The following is a 17610-nucleotide window of genomic DNA, read 5'->3' as shown; positions in this document are numbered from 1 at the left end:
CTACTTAATGTAACATCTTCAATGGAATTTTCCTAAAAATGTTCATATGATATAAGGAATCATGCTGCAGTTGCCTTGCAGCTTCCATCAAAAATATTCTGGGCATTCATTTTCTGTAAAAACACTGTAAAAGTTTGTCTAGCAATTTTTTTTACCATTATTTGTAGCTTCTCTGCAGCACGAGGAATGTTGAATACAAAGGATACTAGACCTTCTTTACTAGAAAGTGCAGTCTTTTTCTTTGGGTCTTTTCTATCTCGGGTAAGAGTCGCAGTAACAGACACGGCAGCAGCAGGAGAACCATCAGCAGAAGTTATAGATGCCTATTGGGGAAAATTTCCACAGGCAAACGACAGGGTGAAAATAAAATCTTAAAACAAGGAAAGATATTTTAAACCAATAGGAAATATGAATCCTTAAAAATTATTATTTGGAAATTTGACCATTGGGAGGGAGAAACAGGAGCTGACTTCGTCTGGTTACCAACTAGTATCATACAACTACACCCAGATTCCCTCTTGTGCCAGCGCTCTCCTAAGCACATATTACTCCTGGGGGAATTCTGCACCACTGCACAAGTGCAGAATTCGTGTGCCCTGCAGATGTTTTTTTCTCCACAGAATATACATTCTGCCGGAGAGGCACTGCAGTTATGCCTTTCACCCACCAAAGGCTGCTCTGGCACCAGAACAGAGGCAGCCAGCTCACTAGCTGTAGCAGTCAACAGCTGATGGGGAGAGAGCAGAGGGTGTGCTCCTCACAGCGCCCTGCCTATGGGGCCAGGTGAGGAGGCAAGGGACGGGCAGAGTGTGTCACATAGAGCTGCTGGGGGATCACAGACTGGGGATCAGAAGGGCTAGTGATGGGACCAGCCTGGAGTGGTGGTTGAATGGGAGTGGGGGTGCAGGGACACATGGGGACACCGAGATGCAGAGACACATTGTGGGGGACGGCTGAATGGGGGTAAAGGCCTACATGGAGATAGGAGGCAGGGACACATGGGAACAGGGGGGGCTGAGTGGGGGTGCAGGGACACATAGGGATTGGGGGGTGCATGAGGATGGGGGCAGATGTGCCTGACTGACTGGAAAAGGCTAGGGGTCATCCAGGGTCTGTAAGGGGGAGGCTCCTCAACTCCCTAACAATCCCTTCCCCTGCAAAAAACCCTGTTCCAAACTTCTCCCACGCACACCCAGCAACCCTTCAGGTTCACTCCCAGGCTCATTCCCAGGAATTACTTCCTCCTCCCTCGACTCCTCCATTACCCCTGACTCCCCCAAGCCTTTTCACTGCTTCTGAGGGGTGTGGGAAATACGTTTCTGAATTGTAGATTAAATAAATTATTACTCATATGCCTAGTAAGGAATCTGTTTGTCAAAAAAACATTTCATTAATCTTTTTTGTTGTCTGTATTGTTACAGACATACTTGTTGACAGGTATTTTTAAATAAATTATCAAAATAATTGTAATTGACATAATTATATTGTGTTATTTTCACAAATAAAATATGCAGAATTTTGCAGAATTTTAATTTTTTGGTGCAGAATTCCTCCAGGAGTGGCATATGTAATCACTTAGGCCTTGGAGACAAGTGATTATATGAGAATTTCAGCTTCCATAACAGACAGACAGACACACATTAAGTTTCTAGCCGTGATTGCTGTGCTGAAAAATTTGAAAACATTAACCCTGACAGCTCAAAAGCCAGAAGACAAATGAAAAGAAACCAACTTTTATTTTAAAAATCTCTGGATTTGTAAGCCAATTTCATGATTTTGGGGGGGGTGGTGGAGCGGGCACTGTCTCATAGCTTTTGAAGGCTTGAGGTGTACCATTGCATCTCTAGTTCCTTTCTTAAAGAGAAGTTCTATATTTTCTACTCACCACCTTCTGCTGTGGCTCTATGTACTCAGAAAGATAAAACCAGAAAATGAACAGCAATAGACAGCAACTTTTTGGGCCTACACCTGCCAGGTATTCCTCACAAAGAAATCCCATGGAAGCAGCTGGGAATTCTATGGGCAGGACAGCTGCTAGATGAGTCCCTGTTAATGGAAGAAAGCAGCTACTGCAAACTAAACATTACTTACCACAATGGAGAAAGGTGCCCCAGGCACAAAATATTGTTTGGTGTTGGACAGGTCTATACTATAAGGAGATTTGACAAACTTCACACTACTGAGTTCTTCCTCCTGGATTTCACCACCTATTAATAGCAAACACCTTTTATGGCCAAAGACATTTTTTACTCCCACACAAATGTTAAAAGGCATCCACAAATGAAGAAAACTAAAGTACAACAGAAGTGAATGAAGCTAAGCCTTCGTTTCCAAAGACTCAAGGCTTAATTTATAATGGAATATCACTTTTCTTGGCCTTGGATTCCTTAGTATGCTCAGGCTGCTCTTCAGTCATACGATGCAGCCACTCCACATAGCCAATGAAGCTGGGTTGCATTGCCAGTGTGTACCCCTCAGCCTTCCTGATCGCCACCTTCCCCCACACATATACAGCCCAGTTTTCCCTTCCCTTCTGAACATTGTACACCCCCTGCTCACATCCCTCTTGCTGTCCTTGCTGAGGGAATGTGGTGCAGAGAATGGCTTGGGGGGAAGAAAATATTTAGGTTAACAGTAATATTTTTATCATTTATGTGAATTGATAGCAGGCAGGTGATATTTCTTTACTGTTAAAGGTATTACTCAACGTCAAGAGGGTGGACTCTGGCCCTTTGAGAGCTTCATTTTTTAGTAGGGGCTTGATTCCACCACTCTCGCTCCCTTTGAGTAGTTCTTTTCTCGACAATTAGTTCTATTGGGAGTACTCAAAGAAGCAGGCCTTACTCAGCGTGAGTAATGGTGGAAGAATCAGGCCTCAGGTCTCTAACATTCTGGGAGGAGAGTGTTCTTTTCTGGCAAATACTTCTAATACTTTTATGCTTGTTCGATATTTTATTTTGCAGGTTCAAACCTTTATGATAACTTCGCAGTCAGCTCCTGCTCATCCAGCATTATCATTCACTGGTTTTGGCTGGATCTCCTTCTTGCTGCAAAAAAGCTGACACATTCCTAGCCAAAATTCAGTGTGGCTAGCAAGGAGAGAGGGAAAAAAACCTTTCTATAACATCTATTTGTCACTTCTGTGCTCTCAGGGTCAGCCCCTGCTGAATAAAGTTCATCAGCTGTGTATGCCATTATATGCACAATGGTGTCCACAATGTTAAGACTCAGACTAAATTATAGCAAGTATAAGCATATATGTTATCTAGCTCTCTTTCAATTGTGCTAAGCAGACAATAAAACATGATGGATGAAATCCTGGCCCTACTGAAGTCAATGGGAGTTTTGCCATTGGCTTCCATGGGTATGTCTTCACTGTAGAGTTAGCGAAAGAGATCTACACTCCAGTTAATTCTCTCATGTCAGCCCAGCATGAGTGAGAGCAGCCACACTGTGAAAAAACACTCAAACTGTTGCGTCCACATTGATGCTGTACTCACTTGTGTGCGACAGTAAGACTGTTGCGGCATATCCCATGGCTCTTAGTGTTGCAGTGTGCACAGATCCTTGGAATATAGCCTTGGGATACCCCTTAGCCCATCTGGCTGCGGAGCCTGATCTAAGGCTTGTTCCAGCACCACAGTCTGTTCCTGTGACTCCGCCCCACATTCTGCCGTGGTCTACTCCGGTGCCATTGCTACTAGTCTCAAAATCCCTGCTCAGAAGCTTGTCATATAGGTCTATGGGCTCTGTGCTTGTGATCATGGTGAGACCCCAGTCAGGGGAAGGTAGATGGTGATTTGCTAACCTTTGCCTTGTGGTAGAAGGTCTTTAGATATTTAATGCACTACCTGCATTGAAGAGCAGTCCCATCTTCACTAGCCTCTTTGAGATGTTCTCAGACAAGTGGATATTTGCTCCCAAAATCATGCTCCCTGCTGTGCTCACAGCACTGGTTAACCAGAACTGTGGCGTGCTCCTTTGGCCAGCTAGCAGCATGCTGGGTGTTGCCCATAACGTAGAGCTGTTTTGCAGAGTTGGGCTGAGCAGGAAATGGAGAAGGCTGAGTGGAATGAAGAGTTAAACGTTGACTGACAAGTAGCTTCTGGTGCATGGGAGGCAAGTAGGAAGTGACTAGGAAGAAGAGCTGGAACATACAGGACCCAGGAATGTGGTATGGTATTGGAGGACTATCTGAACACAAGCTTGGCTACAGTTGTATCCTCACTGCAAAGTGGACAGTTTGAAGCATGACTTACAGCAAAATGTGGGCTTTAATCCACCCCCCAGCTGTGCAAACAAACATGGGTTCAAGGCTCATATAAGCACATGCTTTAGGATACTGTGTGTGGATGGTGGTGTGAGGGGTGGGCATAAAACAAGGATAAGAACACATGATAAAGTCTGCGGCATAGACATAATGTATGTGGAGAACAGTCAAATAAGCACCTGTGTTAATGTGCAGTGAAAAGAAGCTCCATGGACCAAGATTTCACCCAGTGAGAATTGTACTGGGAAAAGGTCAATGAAAATGCTGTAGATTACATCAGCAAATGCATAGTTTACTTACTTGCAGTTTCTATAGCTGTAACAGAGACATATAAAAAATGCCCTTCCAAAGCAGTAATGTTCTTTGTTATTTTTTCTTCCAAAGATTTGGTACTTAACGTAACTGTTCCTTTTCCATTTTGTATCTAAAATCAAGATGGAAAAATATTATTCCCTTTGGTGCTTTGAATGGTATTAGATTTAAAGGTTATGTTGCACTTCCAGTAAATTGACTGTAATAGTACAAAGGCCAGTGTTTTAAGGCCATTTGCTATTTCATTTCCACGAATCTCAACAATATTGAACTCAACTGGTATAAAATGACATAGCTCCACTGAACTAATATTTAATATTATTCAATATTCAATCATATACAATAATCATTTCTAGTATGTTGTACTTACTGAAGGCTGTTGTTCCAGGCCTGGGAGAAAGATTTTTTTATCAGTTTCCTCTATTATGCCAAATCGCACATATGCAACACCATCTATCCCTTTTCCATAAGAGTGCCTTTAAAAGGAAAGAGAATGAAGCAACAATAATTATAGTAATATTCACATAGTAGACAGTCTAATGTGTGCTTGCTAATGAACATGAAACGAAAGAGTCCCTTTACCTAGCAATGTGTTAGTCTTGTGCCATGGTAACTGAGTATTTAGAACCGAAATACAACTCTAGCAACTAGTGCTAAACATATGATAATGTTTGACAGCTTCATGTACAAAGCTGTAGACATACAAAGTGCACACCTTAGATGCGTCACTTAGTCCCTGAGATAGTCTACACTACAAAGAGTTTAACAATACAGATACACCAGTATAGAGCTACCAGCAGAGCCCCCTGGTGGAGACACAGCATATAATGGCGAAAAGACTCCTTTTGTTGGTATAGCTACATCTACATGCAGAGTGGGGGTTACCAGCATAGCTATGTCAGTCAGAGGTGCACTTTTTTCACAGTCCTGGCCAACATGGCTCTGCCAGCATAACTTTGTAGTGGAGATCTGGCCTCTGCGCCTCAGTTCCTCATCTGTAAAAAGGGGCCCATAGCACTGCCTGTGAATGATATTGCAACCCCATGCAGTATCTGTGGGGTCACTCTATTCAGTCTGTACGGATTCTGTATCATTGTGTACTACTCCGTGGGGCAGGGTTACCACATATTTTACAGGAACCAAAAAACAGTGGGGAGTGATTAAGGTGAGTCATTGAGACTAAACAACCATAGAGATGTACTACCCTGGAGAGTCTCATATATACTGGTTCAGACTGGGTTTTCCAGAGACAAGGAAACAAAGAAAGGGTTTTTAGTACAAAAGGATTAGCTTGAACTCACACAGGGCTTTCTCTCTGAACCTGTGCAAGGATCTCATCTTGAAAAAGGGTTGGAAAGACTTTGGCCTACTTGGGCCCAGAAGACCGATGGGTGACTTCTCGTAAGTTTTGAGCATGCACATTGGAGCTTTTGTAATTTTAATGCGTTTTCTCTCTAATGCTTTCATCTTAAGAATAAGTATCTTGCCTAGAAGTAGCTGTGTGGTAACCTATAACTGCTGGCAATACACTGGTCACAGCCCTCAGAGAGAAAGCAAAGCACAGATGCTGGCCTTGAGGCAGACTGGCTTGCTGGGAATATCACAATGTAAGGCAGGAGGCTGTGCAGCCTTAAAACCCTGATCAGAAGGGAGACACATGCAGATCTTCACACAAAAGAAGTGACGGTGGGAGACAGACACTTTAAGTGGGTGCCCTTGAGGGATCACAGACTCACAGACAGGGAATGCAGATGCAGTTACCCTGGAACTGTGACACTGCCAGTGATGGGGTGGACTAGGCTCAAAGGCCCCCTGCTGGAGGCCTCAGAGTTCTGCCACACCCATCCCAGGAAAGGAGCAGTGGAGAGCTCCTCCAAGCAGGCTAGAGTGGCTGCAGGGGGGAAGCAGCCAGTCAGGCCCCAGGAGGGCCATATAAATGGAGCTGCAGAACATAGCAGCAGTTAGTTGCTGCTAGAAGCTGGAAAAGAAACAACTGAATACCTGCCTGGCGGAGGGAACTGCAGCACAACGGATGGCAGGGACTCAGGGGAGCGAGAGGCTTCTGGCTGGCTGCTAGTTCTGAGCCAAAGACAGTTCGCTAGCAGGGACTGGGGGAGCAATGAAGGAGCTCCCGTCTGGCTGTGGACACTTAGTAGGGACTGAGCCTGTGGAGGGCCGCAGGAAGATAGTGTCTCCAGGGAGGAAGCACTGGGGATACAGCCCCATACCAGGGCTGGACTGGTTTAAAGACTGCAGACACACCCAACCAGAGGGGGCACTCGTGAGAGGTGGGTGCCGACCCTGCTACACTGCTCTTCCTCACAGGGGTCTTAAAATTATGAGGTTCTCATATACTACAGTGATGGAGCATATAAGTGCCTAAGATTGATATAGCAAGTAAAGAAACACCACATTTCTGAGACTCACATTTCTGAAACTCTCTGCATAAAGGATCAACCCTACAGTAACTGCTAATGTAGGACCAGCATTTCCAATTCAGATGACAGATGGCCTAAAAACAGAACCATTTCTCTGAATTTTCAGGGTTTTGGTAACTGCTCTTGGTTCTGCCAGTCTCCGCTTGAAACCTGTGCATGAGAACATAATGTCTCAAACTGTATTAATGCTACTTATTTTTAAATAAATAGCAAACATTGCTCATCTTTTTTCCTCATCATCACTCTTTGCTTATTGGAGGGGACTTAAGGTTGATATCATTATTCTAAAATTAGAAGTTGGCCCAAATCAAGCCACAAGATCTAAACACCACTGAGCTTTGGGAAAAGTTCAGATTTGGGTCTGGCTGAGGTCCATCTCTGTATAAATCATAAGTTACTGGGCTTTAGAATGTTGCTCTTATATTTGCTGATTCTTCATTTAATTAAAAATAATTATCCCTGGTTGTCGTAGGGACCTGTTGATCTATCAACCCAGAAATAAATTCTCTCTCATCTTCATCTCTTCTATAGCTCATAAAGAAAGGCACAAAGCCCTGTTTCTTTCTTTATCAGACTGCATCTCATTAGCACAGAAGCAGCATTTTACAGCAATGTTTCAAGAAAGAAGAGATTGAGAGAAAGGACCAGAATATGGAAGATTGAAGGAGAAATGCTTGAGAAAAACCAGAGCCTGCTCTCACTAAAGTTAGTGGAAAGTCTCCAACTGATTTCTATTATACAGGATCAGATGTTAGATGACCTGCAGCATGTACACAGAAACAAGAATTATGAGACATGTATGATAGATATATGATCCATAACTATGTAAAAAATCTAATATCTGTCTATTTAGGTACCTATGTGGCCCTCATCAACCTAGTATCTAAGCATCTAAACTAGAAAACAAACATTTTAAAAAAAGATTTGGTTATTTAAATGGTCAAGTTAAGCAACGTACAATTATTAGTTCTGTCAAGACACTGAAACCAGTGCATTTTGACGTCTCGTGTGGCTTGAAAGCATTCAGTTTTCAAACTTGGGACCCCAAAAGATGCATTTGCCAACAACTGAACTGCATCTCCTGTCTTATGGATTAATTTAATTATTAATTACAAGGATTGGAGGAAATGACTGAGTTCACTTTTTCTTATCCCCAAGCCTCATAAAAAAGACACCATTAAAATATACTTACGTTGCATAAATATCAAATGTAAAGGTCTTGTTCCAAATATGGTAGTATGGCTCAAATGGGATAAGTTTGACTTCAAAAGATGGAAGCTCTGCACAAAAAGAACACAAAAAAATAAAGATCACGTCTAAAAAAGTTCACATTTCAAATGTGCCTTCAACTCCTGAGAGTTTGTAATGCACAAGGCTTTGGAAAAATTGGCAGCTCTTTGTTCCTGTACTGAGAGGTGTGCAGAGAAAGTTGAAGTCTCCATTTAAGCTTTAGGCAAAGGCAGAGCAGTCTTTGATAGCCCTCTTGCTAACCAATAGTTGGAGCTATATTACAATGGCATAGAGACAGATAGACTCTGGACAGGAGCCTGATCTCACAAATACTGATTTAAATCCACTGAAGTCAATGATATTTCACATATGTAAAATATATGTGAGATCAGAATCAGGCCTGCTGGCTGAGTGATACCCTTAGAGTCAGCTGTTCCTCACCAAAGTACATTCATTATAAAATGCTCCAGTTCACTAAGGGTCAGATCATGATTGGCCCCTACATGGGTGCCTAGGGATGAGAGGGTGCAAATTCTTCCCAATTCAAGCACCTTGCATATGGATTGGCTCAGCCAAGTGTCGAGACTGTTTCTCCGTGCATCAATTTGAGCCCAAGACACTCTAGAAGGGGTAGAGCCATTACCCTGCTACCTCCCATCACTGCCCCCCAACACACACACATACACACTGAACTGGCCCACACAGCAATTCAGACACACTGGGGTGAGTAACCATCATCATCTTAATGGATGGTGGAGACTGCGTGCTACCATATACACCAGGGAACTCAGCGAGAGATTACACCTCCTTGAGGTATAATCCCACAAGTGCTGCTTGAAGAAAGGTTAACACCACCTCCTACTTGGGTCACTGCCTATCAAGCCCATTTGGCCCTCAGTTATCTAGAAGATCTAATATCTAAGCTCAACCAGATACTTCGCTGAGATATAGTCAGAACTTCAAGTACTCATACTCCAAATTAAACATTAGCTTACCATAATTTTTAACTTCAAATTCAGCTGAACTATTGGACATCTCATACTCATCAAACCGGGCCAGGATTTTCCAGTTTCCAGGACTAGTGTTCAGATTAAATAGAAAGGGGAAAGTTTCTCTTACTCAATAGATTTTCAAAGCAATTTAAACATATTTAATGTATTGCTAAATAGAATAAGGAAAAAAACCAACCCCAGCAGTTGAAACCAAACACCAGTCTCTGCTTCCTTCCTTTGTTTTCACCCCCTAACAATGAATTTCCTTCATTTTATTTTCCCTTTACTGCTGGGGAGCCCATAAATGTCTCTCTGAAGCATTGCAGTCTGGATTGAAATAGACACTTTGGAGAGTATGAGGAACAAGCCAATAAATTACCATGTTGCAAACTATGTGGAACACAGATTACCCGCTAAAAAGCTATATGAAGAAGACAGTCACAATATATTCGCAATAGGCAATCTTCATGCTATGAGCTCTAAATAATTCAGCATAGCATTTAAGCACCTTTAACTTTAAGCACATGCTTAAGTCTCATTGAAGTCAATGGGATTCAAGCATGTACTAAACAAATGCTTAAACATAAGTGCTATACTAAAGAGGGACAGATTTAAGCACATGATTACAATTAAGCAGTTTGCTGAATTGGGGCCTTAATAATTTGGAATACAGATAGCAGTACCATATAAGCACTAAGCAGTTGAGCTGGCTCTTGTAAGGATCAAGGTGTCTTCCACAAGGATCTCAGGGCCACACATGACTGGGCAATCATTTCCTGCCATTTTCTAAAAGGATTCCATAGCTGTGCTTGAATGTAATCAAAGCAGAAACATCTCCTTCACCCGTTACGGGACTGTAGCGCCCCACTCTGTGTCCCCAGGGTGAGGAACCTTTACCCATCTTGTTTTTAAGGTTTATCTTTTTAGTATGTGTTTCATATTTTCCAGCAGTAGGGGGAGCCATCGCTGGGCATGTATAGACATGCTGTGTATGTGCATGTGACAGAGTGCATGAGTAGCCGAGGCTATATATGGGTGTGTTAAGAGCTTCTCCGTGTGCTGTGTGATGGAGGCATGACAGACTCTAGATAGAGAAAAGGGTTCATTTGCCTGTAGCTGATATGCCCAGCTAGACCCAGCAGGGAGTGAGAGTTTCCTTACTTGCTGTAATTGTAGCCTACAAGCACATATTTAGATCCTACTGTAGTTTTCAATAAATGGTTAAAATCCACTTGATCTTGTCTGAATTTCACGGGGGAAAGGGCAGTTTGTAACACACTGTCCTATATTCCTCTTCCTGCTCTAACAAAGGATGACAAAACTAAACAATACTTGGTGAGAAATGGAAAATTGTTCCCAAAATGAGACTGTGTATCTCTCTAGCCACTTTTAGTTTGAAGAAATTTCTGATGCTCCTAAATAATAATAGTAGTAATTTTGATATGTTGAAACACTGAAGATTATGCCACAGTAACTTACTCTGCAATGTCAGGTATCACAAAACTTCCACTGGTCATTGGTTTTGTCTGCAACGCTGATTTTTTAACCACCATTCCTTTTGAATTCTATCGAGGAAAAAACAAAAACAAAGATACAGCTCATACCCGCAGAATGAAACATTTGTGTCATGAGCTGAAGTTTGCATCTAGATCCTGAGGAGGGGAAAAAGCAAGATTGCTCTAATTTTTCCTTTCTTTAGGATTCCACTTTTCTGCCCTACCTCCATACTCTACTTTAGACCGAGAAGGACTATATCAGATTCTCTTCACAGCCCGTATATACGACTCCTCCTCTGACTGGAAGAATTACTGCTAAGTGACACAGTAAATTGCCCTGACTGTCCTCCCTGCCCTTTCTGACCTAGGAAGGAAGGAAGAAATTGGACCCAAGGTTCCAACATGATGGTGCACAGAACTAGTCGTAGTTCGACCCAAACAACCATATGCTGCATGTCTTAATATAATTATTAGTTCTTTACCTTATGTTTAAGGATATACTTTTAAACAATCCCCCTCATGAGACCTGGATGGGAAACTAACAGAGCCTTTCTCATCTACTTACAGGTTCAAGTCTGAACCAATCTGGTAATACTAGGGCTGTCGAGCGATTAAAAAAAATGAATCACAATGTAAAATTTTAGAGCCTGCAAGTCCACTCAGTTCTACTTCTTGTTCAGCCAATCACTCAGACAAACAAGTTAGTTTACATTTGCAGGAGATAACGCTGCCTGCTTCTTGTTTACAATGTCACTTGAAAGCGAGAACAGGCATTCTCATGGCACTGTTGTAGCGGCGTCGCAAGATATTTATATGCCACATGCACTAAAGATTCATATGTCCCTTCATGCTTCAACCACCATTCCAGGGGACATGTGTCCATGCTGATGACGGGTTCTGCTCGATAACAATCCAAAGCACTGTGGACCGATGCATGTTCATTTTCATCATCTCAGTCAGATGCCACCAGCAGAAGGTTGATTTTCTTTTTTTGGTGATTCAGGTTCTGTAGTTTCTGCATCAGAGTGTTGCTCTTTTAAGACTTCTGAAAGCATATTCCATACCTTATCCCTCTCAGATTTTGGAAGGCACTTCAGATTCTTAAATCTTGGGTTGAGTGCTGTAGCTATCTTTAGAAATTTCACATTGGTATCTTCTTTGAGTTTTGTCAAATTTGCAGTGAAAGTGTTCTTAATATGAACATGTGCTGGGTCATCATCCAAGACAGCTATACCATGAAATATATGGCAGAATGTGGGTAAAACAGAGCAGGGGACATACAATTCTCCCTAAGGAGTTCAGTCACAAATTTAATTAACGCATTATTTATTTAACGAGCATCATCAGCATGGAAACATGTGCTCTGGAATGGTGGCCGAAGCACGAAGGGTGTCATAAATATAAAGGAAAGGGTAAACCCCTTTAAAATCCCTCCTGGCCAGAGGAAAACTCCTCTCACCTGTAAAGAGTTAAGAAACTAAAGGTAACCTCGCTGGCACCTGACCAAAATGACCAATGAGGAGACAAGATATTTTCAAAAGCTGGGAGGAGGGAGAGAAACAAAGGGTCTCTGTCTGTCTATATGCTGCTTTTGTCGGGGATAGAACAGAAATGGAGTCTTAGAACTTTTAGTAAGTAATCTAGCTAGGTATGCGTTAGATTATGATTTCTTTAAATGGCTGAGAAAAGAATTGTGCTGAATAGAATAACTATTCGGTCTGTGTATCTTTTTTGTAACTTAAGGTTTTGCCTAGAGGGATTCTCTATGTTTTGAATCTAATTACCCTGTAAGGTATCTACCATCCTGATTTTACAGAGGGGATTTCTTTACTTCTATTTACTCCTATTTCTATTAAAAGTCTTTTTGTAAGAAAACTGAATGATTTTTCATTGTTCTCAGGTCCAAGGGTTTGGGTCTGTGGTCACCTATGCAAATTGGTGAGGCTTTTTATCCAACATTTCCCAGGAAAGGGGGTGGGGTGCAAGTGTTGGGAGGATTGTTCATTGTTCTTAAGATCCAAGGGTCTGGGTCTGTAGTCACCTAGGCAAATTGGTGAGGCTTTTTACCAAACCTTGACCAGGAAGTGGGGTGCAAGGTTTTGGAAATTATTTTGGGGGGAAAGATGTTTCCAAACAGCTCTTCCACCGTAACCAGTATTTGTTTGGTGGTGCTAGCGGCCAATCCAAGGACAAAGGGTAGAATATTTTGTACCTTGGGGAAGTTTTGACCTAAGCTGGTAAAGATAAGCTTAGGAGGTTTTCATGCAGGTCCCCACATCTGTACCCTAGCATTCAGAGTGGGGGAGGAACCTTGACAAAGGGGCATACAAATGTTTAGCATATCTGGCATGTAAATACTTTGCAATGCTGGCTACAAATGTGCCATGCAAATGCCTGTTCTCACTTTCCGGTGACACTGTAAATAAGAAGAGGGCAGCATTATCTCCTGTAAATGTAAACAAACTTGTTTGTCTTAGCGACTGGCTGAACAAAAAGTAGGACTGAGCGGACTTGTAGGCTCTGAAGTTTTATATTGTTTTGTTTTTGAGTGCAGTTATGTAACAAAAAAAATCTACATATGTAAATTGCACTTTCACAACAACGAGATTGCACTACAGTACTTGTCTGAGGTGAATTGAAAAGTACTATTTCTTCTGTTTATCATTTTTACAGTGCAAATATTTATAATCAAAAATAATATACACTTTGATTTCAATTACAACACACTAATATATATATGAAAATGTAGAAAAACATCCAAAATATTTAATAAATTTCAATTGGTATTCTATTGTCTAACATTGTGATTAAAACTGAAATTAATCATGATTTTTTTAATCGTGATTAATTTTTTTTTAGTTAATTGCGTGAATTAACTGCGATTAATCAACAGCCCTAATAATGACTGAAAGTTGTCACCATTGGATAGCTGTCCAGTGGCCACATGGAATAAATTGATGGTCTCTATTCAGTTCTTAATGGACAAATGCCCACGCCACAAAAACACATCCGTTAACTGGAACTCATGATGGAGGTTTCAGAAGCTACCTCTGCCCTAGAAAATTTTGTAACCAAATTCTCACAACTGTGAACAAAAGTGCAGCTGCGTCCTCAAAAGCCATCACTGGAACCAGTCTCACTCTTGAACTTCCTGGAAAACTACCTACCACAGTTTAAATACTCACTAGTACAATGACTTGAATCTTTTCATTTGCAGGTTTCATTGCAGTGTCCAAGGTGAAGATCCTGTACTTGACTATGTAACAAAAATGGTAAAGTTGAGGATTTCATTTTACCTTTCTAAAATACACATTCTAGTTCTAGTTTCATGTTGTTAACTGAGTCAACCAATTCAGGAAGGCAAATCAAATAATCAAATACATAATAAAAAAAACGACCACTGTCTTTTTTAGGTTATACTGTATGACGCAAGATAAATATGAACAAATGTGTTTGCTGCTTTAAGAATATCTCTTATAAAGATAGAGTAAGTCTGGTCCCACTACAGTATCATTACAGGCACTTAACCATTGCAGCTCAAATGTGTATAATGTTGAGCTCCCTGTTTTATCACTTAATCCAATCTCATATTTTGTCACTTCACAATCACTAAAAGGGGACATATTGCGTGTCACAAAGCTCTGTGAGGGTGTTCCCCCTGTATTTTAATATTTTTCGGGTGACAGTCATTGTTGTGTGCTTGAAGAGGAAGTTCCATATTTTACTTGGGCTCTGGGTGAATGTCTAAGGGCTAGGAGAGGGAACCAAAAAATTCTTTATCCTTTTGTGCTATTACACAGAGCTAAGTCACAATGCAGCAGGCTAGCGTCTACAGAAGTACAAGTGCCTAGAGTCTGCTGCAGCTGCTGGACCCACAAAGGGGTGAGGGGAGTAGTGAGGTTTTTGCCACAAAGTGAAGAATTTGCGATTAATTTTTTCCCTAAGAGCAACCACATGATATACAGCTTTTTTAATCTCTGAAAGGTGGTACTATTTTTTTAACCTTTTGTGTTAGGTGTGTATATAGGTTTATCTGTCTGAATAAAAATGTAGCCCTTCTTGGAAGACAGGAGGATGCGAGTGTGCTGAGCATGTTCCTTAAAAAGCTCCTTGCTTTCAGTGACTAGCAGAACATACGGTTTTCGTCTTTTCTTGAACATATCTTCAGGCATCAGATCAGGCTTGACCTGAATATAATGGAAGAATAGTGTTAGATCCTCACCTGGTGTTATTCAATGTAGCTCTACTGAATTCCAAGGAGCTATGCCAACTTAGAGCAGCTGAGAATCTGGCGTAAGAAGTTTATCCGATTGAAGTATCCATGAAATAGCTGAAGAGTTGATACCATTTGTATGGCTCATATCATTTTTATACAGATGGTACTCAAATTTATTTCTATTTTGGGACTATTATTTCTTTGGCATTAGAAATGCAATTCACTCCCTAATTTTCTGCCATGGAACTATGGAAGAGTAAAACACCTTCTTTCAACTTAAATATAATTAAAATCTAATTACTTTTTATCCTAAATACATATTACATTCTTGTGACCATGCCATTTGGTAGCTGTAATATTACCCCATATTCCCTTATTTATTCAACGTTTGAGCATGTGATTAGAGTCTTATCTGATGCATATTAATAAGGGCTACCAAATGTCCTGCCCAGAAAGGAGCTCAAACCAAAGCTGCTGATCTGAACTTTAGGGATATTCAGATCAATTCTGAATTTTGCATCTTATCCCTGTCTCCACAATGAGCCAAAACAAAACCCCAGATCTCAACTCTCCTGAACTTTAAGGACTCATTTCAACAGCCATTAACAGTAAGCAGGCTTTGCGGTGCAATGTAGCAGCTCCTTACCAGCTCACAGCAATAGCATACATTTTTAGATTAGAAGACCATACATTCTAAGGCCTAGGATGTGCTTTCCCCTAGGTATGGAAAGTGCCTATCACACTCGGGGTGCTACCACAGTCTTAGGCCTGGTCTACACTAGAAAATTAGGTCAGTATAACCATGTTGCTCAGAGGTCTGCAAGATCCACACCCCTGAGTGATGGAGTTAAAACAACCTAAGTCCTCATGTAGACAGTGCTAGGTCAATGGAAAATTCTTCTGTCAATTTAGCTACCGTCTCTTTGGGAGGTAGATTACCTATGCTGATGGAAGAATCTCTCCCATTGGCATAGGTGGTGTCTACATTAAAGCACTACAGCAGTGCAACTGCAGGGTGCAGCTATGCTGCGTAGTGTTTTAAGTCTAGACAAGCCCTCAATAATAAAATTGAAGAAGACCACTTTATCTAAACAGAACTGTGAAGTGACTTTGCCAAGGCACCAGGGCCAATATTCCAGTCCCCATTCTCATGAAAAAGTCACTAAATCTTTATTAATGAAAAGTGATCAGGAACTTGGGTCTACCTACCGCATAGAAGTTAGCACCTGTCATCACAAAGAGCACACTGAAACCATGCTGGGGCACTTCTTTAGTAGTATAGACTCAGAAAACAGAGTGCCACCATCTGAACCGGCAATACCACTCCAAACAGAGCTTACGTTTTCCTATCCGAGCTTTGATCCCGTCTAGTCAGTGATCTCACAAAGTCCCAGCTCATGATGATATGTCTGCAGACAGCTTTTTAAGTGACAGCTTTTGGTTACTAGCATAATTGTTGACTCACCATAATTTTTTTCATTTCCTGATAGTTGTTCTCTTTGTTGAGGGTAAAGACAGTGATGTCTGATAGTAGCTCATTTTCTATCTCATCCTTGAAATATGCTGTAACTTTGACAGAGCTCTGTGCTCCATGTACTTGAACGGTTATTGTCTCATGTACTCCCACATGTACCAGATTTGGTGCAGTAATAAGAAATCTAAAACCAGATAGAATAGACTATTTACTGATTTATGTGGATTTTTTTTAAAACCGATACTAAAAAAGCACCCATCCAGTGCAAACTTTTCAAAAGACACTTAAATAAACAGATCTCAATTCCCACAGATCAAACCAACCCAGCGACGACATAAATACAACAGAAATCAATCAACCCCTTCCTCACAATTCTCAGCCACCCTGAATCACCACACCAGCCCTACCCCAAATTCATTTCACATGCAAAGGGTGGACCTTGTAGACTAATAATGACTACCAATGCCCAGTTTAATAGAGAGCAAGATTAGACAGGCTCCCGCCTACATATCTGGAAGTAATACCAGGCAGTGCATTAATAACACTGTATAAATATGTGTATTTTATACTTGAAAACATGTATCTTCAACTGATGGTACCAATACCTGCCCTATACTATCCATTCTGCCAAATGCTTCCATATGTCAACAGGTATCACTTCCATCTTATCTATGTTGAGTTATAGATCATCTTCATCCAGATGCCTATGTCCCTAAAATACTAGCAATACAAGACTATAGAATCTGGGTTTCATGAGAAGGAGATAGGGAGTTGAGGGTCAGCCAGCTATGCTTTCTGTCCCATGGCATTTGTCATGCAGAAAATTAATAAGCAATATACTTACGATGGCGCTTGTTCTGCATTGCACAAGAATGCACAAATGCCCAGCACAAATACCAGCCTTTCCATCAAAAACCTCTGCAACATAAATTTCCTTGCTGCAAAAAAGATCTATCAGAAGAACATTACCAACCTCCCTTTGAGATGGTGGTGGTTAGAACGGAGCTGACCACAGATTACATCAGTTATCAGTCTCTATCCCAGGGTTACTCATTAATAACCCTCAATATTATGCAATCAATACTGACTGAAGGTTCCAGAGATGTAAAAACATAGCCCGGGGATGCGCATTCCAGACCTAATCAAGACTTTGCATGTTATTATTCAGCCTCTGTTGCCCAC

At 41.3% G+C, this 17610-nt stretch overlaps 1 protein-coding gene across 1 annotated transcript in view; it reads right to left on the bottom strand.

The window, feature by feature from the left end:
- LOC311510582 (complement C4-like) overlaps nucleotides 1-17388 on the bottom strand; it is a 94612-nt gene extending 77224 nt beyond the window's left edge. Inside the window, exons 1-11 of the mRNA XM_084610351.1 lie at nucleotides 17273-17388; nucleotides 16420-16612; nucleotides 14742-14925; nucleotides 13924-13994; nucleotides 10722-10807; nucleotides 9246-9328; nucleotides 8213-8300; nucleotides 4953-5058; nucleotides 4571-4694; nucleotides 2092-2207; nucleotides 156-323 (exon numbers count right to left, since the gene is read on the bottom strand). Of these exons, the coding sequence (XP_084466477.1) occupies nucleotides 156-323; nucleotides 2092-2207; nucleotides 4571-4694; nucleotides 4953-5058; nucleotides 8213-8300; nucleotides 9246-9328; nucleotides 10722-10807; nucleotides 13924-13994; nucleotides 14742-14925; nucleotides 16420-16612; nucleotides 17273-17355 (1302 nt within the window). The 5' untranslated portion in view covers nucleotides 17356-17388. The remainder of the gene's footprint in view (nucleotides 1-155; nucleotides 324-2091; nucleotides 2208-4570; nucleotides 4695-4952; nucleotides 5059-8212; nucleotides 8301-9245; nucleotides 9329-10721; nucleotides 10808-13923; nucleotides 13995-14741; nucleotides 14926-16419; nucleotides 16613-17272) is intronic.
- Between the last annotated feature and the right edge of the window lie 222 nt (nucleotides 17389-17610).

This window comes from Lepidochelys olivacea, assembly GCF_965140295.1.
Source record: "Lepidochelys olivacea isolate rLepOli2 genome assembly, chromosome: 1".
Classification (NCBI taxonomy): domain Eukaryota; kingdom Metazoa; phylum Chordata; order Testudines; family Cheloniidae; genus Lepidochelys; species Lepidochelys olivacea.
Note: the sequence above shows the minus strand (reverse complement) of the source record. Positions and strands in the feature narration are given on the sequence as shown.